General features: G+C 28.2%; 1 protein-coding gene across 1 annotated transcript; it reads left to right on the top strand.

Annotated features, from left to right (window-relative positions):
- The first annotated feature begins 3,741 nt into the window (after positions 1-3,741).
- LOC122505830 lies at positions 3,742-5,427 on the top strand. Its single transcript, XM_043617676.1, has 3 exons — positions 3,742-3,800; positions 4,047-4,184; positions 4,431-5,427. The coding sequence occupies exons 1-3, from the start codon at positions 3,742-3,744 to the stop codon at positions 5,425-5,427; spliced, it is 1,194 nt and encodes a 397-aa protein (XP_043473611.1).
- Positions 5,428-6,564: the final 1,137 nt, after the last annotated feature.

The raw sequence follows: 6,564 nt of genomic DNA, 5'->3' as shown, positions 1-6,564 counted from the left end.
TTTAAGTTTGAAAAAATTCACAATTTTTTCCTTGACTATTTTTAACTATCGATTTTTGTTGAAATACTTTTGTCACATTAGTATAAAACTAAAAATAATTATTAGACCGCGGAACACAGGATCATTGGGCCTTAAAAAATGATTTTTTCGGGAAAAACCCAATTTTTTAATTTTGAAAAAATTCACAATTTCTTCCTTGAGTATTTTTAACTATCGATTTTTGTTGAAATACTTTTGTTAGATTAGTATAAACCTTAAAAATTTTATTAAACCGCGGGACAAGACCATTGGGCCTTAAAAAATGATTTTTTCTGGAAAAAACCAATTTTTTAATTTTGAAAAAATTCACAATTTCTTCCTTGACTATTTTTAACTATCGATTTTTGTTGAAATACTTTTGTTAGATTAGTATAAACCTTAAAAATTTTATTAAACCGCAACAAGACTATTGGGCCTTAAAAAATGATTTTTTCTGGAAAAAACCAATTTTTTAATTTTGAAAAAATTCACAATTTCTTCCTTGACTATTTTTAACTATCGATTTTTGTTGAAATACTTTTGTCACATTAGTATATACCTAAAAAATTTTATTAGACCGCGGGACAAGACCATTGGGCCTTAAAAAATGATTTTTTCTGGAAAAACCCAATTTTTTAAGTTTGAAAAAATTCACAATTTTTTCCTTGACTATTTTTAACTATCGATTTTTGTTGAAATACTTTTGTCACATTAGTATAAAACTAAAAATAATTATTAGACCGCGGGACAAGATCATTGGGACTTAAAAAATGATTTTTTCGGGAAAACTCAAATTTTTTAATTTTGAAAAAATTCACAATTTCTTCCTTGACTATTTTTAACTATCGATTTTTGTTGAAATACTTTTGTCAGATTAGTATATACCTAAAAAATTTTATTAGACCGCGGGACAAGACCATTGGGTCTTAAAAAATGATTTTTTCTGGAAAAACCCAAACTTTTAATTTTAAAAAAATTCACATCTTCTTCCTTGACTATTTTTAACTATCGATTTTTGTTGAAATACTTTTGTCTGATTAGTATAAACCTTAAAAATTTTAATAGACCGCGGGACAAGACCAATGGGCCTTAAAAAATGATTTTTTCTGGAAAAACCCAATTTTTTAAGTTTGAAAAAATTCAGAATTTTTTCCTTGACTATTTTTAACTATCGATTTTTGTTGAAATACTTTTGTCACATTAGTATAAAACTAAAAATAATTATTAGACCGCGGGACAAGATCATTGGGACTTAAAAAATGATTTTTTCGGGAAAACTCAAATTTTTTAATTTTGAAAAAATTCACAATTTCTTCCTTGACTATTTTTAACTATCGATTTTTGTTGAAATACTTTTGTTAGATTAGTATAAACCTTAAAAATTTTATTAAACCGCAACAAGACTATTGGGCCTTAAAAAATGATTTTTTCTGGAAAAAACCAATTTTTTAATTTTGAAAAAATTCACAATTTCTTCCTTGACTATTTTTAACTATCGATTTTTGTTGAAATACTTTTGTCACATTAGTATATACCTAAAAAATTTTATTAGACCGCGGGACAAGACCATTGGGCCTTAAAAAATGATTTTTTCTGGAAAAACCCATTTTTTTAAGTTTGAAAAAATTCACAATTTTTTCCTTGACTATTTTTAACTATCGATTTTTGTTGAAATACTTTTGTCACATTAGTATAAAACTAAAAATAATTATTAGACCGCGGGACAAGATCATTGGGACTTAAAAAATGATTTTTTCGGGAAAACTCAAATTTTTTAATTTTGAAAAAATTCACAATTTCTTCCTTGACTATTTTTAACTATCGATTTTTGTTGAAATACTTTTGTCAGATTAGTATATACCTAAAAAATTTTATTAGACCGCGGGACAAGACCATTGGGTCTTAAAAAATGATTTTTTCTGGAAAAACCCAAACTTTTAATTTTAAAAAAATTCACATTTTCTTCCTTGACTTTTTATAACTATCGATTTGTGGTTTGCTTTATTTCTTGTTAATATTTTTTTAATTAATATTTAAACTTTTTTTTTTAATATAGGCAATAATATATTGTTATTTATTACTATTATTATTTTTATTAACTTATTGTAATGACATTTTTTCTGAATACAAATAAAATAAAAATCATATAAATATTAATAAATAATAATTTTAATTTTTTTTAAATTATATGTGATTATTATGCTTTTTCTGTATTTATTTTATTATTTTTCTCTGCAGCAGAAATGAAAATCCTTTGAGAATTTTTTTTATTGATTTGTATTCAATTGTTTTTAATGTATAACCTTTGAAGAATATACATTCTGTTAGAGCCGTTTGCTTTTCTCAGCTATGGTTTTCTTTTGTTTCATTGCCAACATAAAATTTTGAAAAAATAAGTGGGTGCTGATAACTGGGTGCCAGCTTCAGCTTCATCTTGCAAGTTCAACTTTAGATGGAAAAGGGTTAAAGGAAAATAGTAGAAATCAACACCGTTTACCAGAAAATGCTATTGCAAATTTATTAAGTAAATAACGAAATTAAAATTTTTAAATTTAACAGAAAGAACTAGAAATTTATGTATTAATTTAAGCTTTAATAATTTTCATTGCTTTTTTCTAAATATTTAAAAGTAAGGGAAGTGTTCCGGTTGTGGGCACCCTTTTGTTTTTGCCTCATAACATTTGTCCATGTGCATATTATACAAATATATGTGTACGAATTTAAAGCTAGAGGTCTAAGGTGACTGTCAGTGAAGGAATTAAATTGATTCCTTTAAATAAAAAAGTTTTATTAGAAATTTAGTGAAATGGGAATTTTTTGACAAAAAAAATTTTGTACCCGGTTGTGGGCACCCTTGAAAAATCCGCTAAAAATGGAAAAATATTAAAGGAAACCAACACAAATAAAGAAGAAATGAAAGTTTCTTTATTTTAAGAGAATTTGCTGGGATAAAGAACAAAAATGATGACACGTTTTCACACTATATGCTCATCGCTAACAAAAGCATAATGCTTGCATGTGAAGTAGCTAGTACGCATAACATAACGCACTTCGAATGCACTGAACGACTATATTCATCGCATTTAATGGAGTTTGCGGCTGTCACTTTCCTTGGCAGAAAGTTTAGATAGATGAGACAGTAGTCCTCATCATTGTCAGATGGTAGAGCCTCCTTAACATAAAGGTGCCCACAACCGGGAATGACAGTCATTTTTTAAAAAGACCAATACATTTTGTGATGCAGGATTTTGGTTAAACACGAAGGTAAATCACAAAATATAATGACAACACTGCAAAAAAAATTAAACCCTTTTTTTCTGAACGAATCTACACCCATATGTTGCTCTTCGAAAACAATACAAAATTACTTTTTTATTTATTTAATGCAAATTTTCTTTATTATGCTCACAGCTATTACACAAATGCATATATTTGTTTCGTTATCAATACGAAAAGTCCGTATTGTCAACGAACACGACTTGCAATACTTAGATCAGTAAAGTCTGCTTGCCGTCGAAGTTTACGTAGGGGTGCCCACAACCGGAGGGTGCCCACAACCGGCGCACTTCCCCTAATTAAAAAATGATAATTGTACAATAAACGCTTTCAATGCAATAAGTCGCTCGACGCTAGAATGAACGAGCCAGCTTCAGGCGGGCGATTTATCGAAATTAAAATATTAAAAATAAATTATAAAGTAATAAAACATTTCAATTGTAGAATATGTGCAAGGATATGCAAGGAAAATGCATTGGCAGCTCTCAAGAGAAAGCGACATTAAAGTTAGTTTGCGGGATAAGATCAAGGAATTAAAGAAAAGAGGAAAACCCAACAAATAAGTTTATAATACTTTTACACATAAAAAGTTTTTATGAAACGAATAGTACAATTGATCCCTGTAAGAAAAATTTTTGTACTGTGGAAGGCGAAAAAGTCCAGAAACGATATTTAAAGGCTAGTATGGTCGACTTGCATAAAAAATTCTGTGCAGAAAGTTCATTTGCAATCAGTTATACCACATTTTCTAGATATCGTCCAATTTACTGCATAGCACCAAAAGTAACAGAAAGAGACACAACTGCCTGTGTTAATCATGAGAACTTTTTATTTCTGGTTAAAACTCTTCATGGAAAAAAATCTTGGAAGAAAATTCAACTCATCAAGTTGTAAAAAGTTTAACTTGTCAAAGGTTTCTGAAAAGTGTCTTTCTAGACAATGTGAAGATTGTAAAAATAAGGAGTTGGCATATCATTTAGAAAATATTGTCACTGAAGAACAATTACATATTACAAATGGGTGTCGAAAAAAGAACAACGCCAAAGTGAAAAAACTAAAAAAACAATTGTTGTTCAATTGACAAAGAAAGAAATGTTTTCTTGCAAAATAAGTGAAATTTTAATTTTATTTAAAAGTGAACTACAGTCGATTTTAAAGCACGAATTTAACATACTCCATCAGTACAACGTCTCGGAAAATTTAAAAAACAATTTAAAGGATAATGAGTGCTTCATTTTAGTAGATTTCAGCGAAAACTATTCTTGTAAATACGGAACAGAAGTACAATCTGTACACTTTGGCGCTAACAGACAACAATTAACAATTCACACTGGAAAAATTTGGACAACAAGATTTGACACGGGATTTGCTACAGTTTCTGAATCGTTGAGGCACGATGCTGCTGCTGCTGTGATGGCTCATCTTCAAAATATTGTAGATTTTTACTTGCCACAACTGGATAATGTAAAAACATTACACTTCATGAGTGATGGCCCGACAACTCAGTATAAAAATCGGACAATGTTTTACCTTATCACGCAACTCCTTCCAAAGTGTTATTCGCAAATAAAAAGAATAACTTACAATTTTAGTGAATCCGGGCACGGCAAAGGACCTGCCGATGGCATAGGGGCTGCATTGAAACGTATCTGTGATGATGAAATATTGTACGGACGAGATATTACTGATTTAAATTCATTTTTACCTGCTGTTACGAAAAAAGCTAAGAAAATTCACGTTTCATCTGTCTCCTTAGGAAGGATCGAAGAGATTGATAAAATATTAAAGGATGTAGAGCTTCAAACGTTTGTAGGTACCAGAAAAATTCATCAGTATACTTGGTCAGAAGAAACACGAGAAGTGATTTATTTCAATTCATTAAGTTGTTTGAATTGCACACCAGGGACAATTTGTAAGCATTTTTCCGAAGGCCAATTAAAATATGAAAGCGAGAACCCAAATTCGACAATAAAACGAAAAAAAGAAAAAGTTTCCAAGAGCACTGGAAACAAATCTAAGGTTATCTCATCGAAAACCAAGAGAAGTTTACAAGCTGAACATGAAAACTCAAAAGACATGAAAGATCAATCGAATACTTCGGGTTTAAGAAGAAGCTTAAGGTTTTTATTTTGAACCAACATTTTTATAAATATTATAATTATTTATAATCTCAATAATAAACACTTTAAATTATTTCAGGTTGACCAGAAAATAAAATTTTTCATTTTGGATTTTCTTTTCTACATCGAAATATTAAAAATTAAATAACTGTTTTATAACGTATATTAAATGTTAAATATTTATTAAATGTTGAAATAATTAATATTTATTAAAAATTAATTTGAAGAATAATTTAATTGTAAAAAATGTTAAAGATTGTCGAATTCTATTTAAATGTCGAGTGACACTTAACATTATAATCAAATGTCGGTGACGAATTAATAAAGGAATATTAAATTTAAATATATTATTTTACTACTTATTTATTAATCTTGAGAAGCAAATTTAATATTAACTATGCATAGTCAGTTGAAAAGAATGTTATAATAAGGAATTTAAATATTATAATTCAATGCATAAAGTGGTCAGCTCCGTGGCAGCCAATTTTCGAAAATTTGTTATAATTTTTTTATAATTATACCTGTAGTAAAACCGTTCAAATTACAACTATATTATGCCTTAATGATGAGGAAAAGTGATATTTAACATTAAAAAAACAAAAAATTTTTTCTTTTAAAACTTATATTGAAATTGCACAGTTACGTGCAAATCATCTATATATTTATTTATATATATATATATATATAACTAAATTTTTTTCGGTATATGTTTTGAAAGATGGTAAAATTTTAAAAAGAATAAGACCTTAAAGAAGTCATTTGGTCAATATTTTTTTACCCAGTTGTGAGATGGGTTTTATTTTTCACCCGTAAATTGTAAACGGGTAAACGAAATTGTAAATAAAATACAGCGTTCGAAAGGTAACAGAAATATCTACTAGCGTCATATTCCTCGCTCGCTAACGCTCACTCGGAAGATATTTTACTTATTTTTTTCTACTTACATAAATAGTTTTTAAGGTAAAAATTTTGTTTAAAAAATTTTTAACGTCAAAAACTCTCTTGATTAAGATAATTTTGTTGACAAAATCTTTAACTTTAAAAACGATCCTTATACCTCATACAGTAAGCATGCAGGCTAATTGTTTATAACATTTTTACACCAATAGGTCTTTTCTAAAAATTATGTAATATATGTTTTCGTAGTGGT

This window comes from Leptopilina heterotoma, unplaced genomic scaffold (assembly GCF_015476425.1).
Source record: "Leptopilina heterotoma isolate Lh14 unplaced genomic scaffold, ASM1547642v1 Lhet_372, whole genome shotgun sequence".
Taxonomy (NCBI): Eukaryota; Metazoa; Arthropoda; class Insecta; order Hymenoptera; family Figitidae; genus Leptopilina; species Leptopilina heterotoma.
Note: the sequence above shows the minus strand (reverse complement) of the source record. Positions and strands in the feature narration are given on the sequence as shown.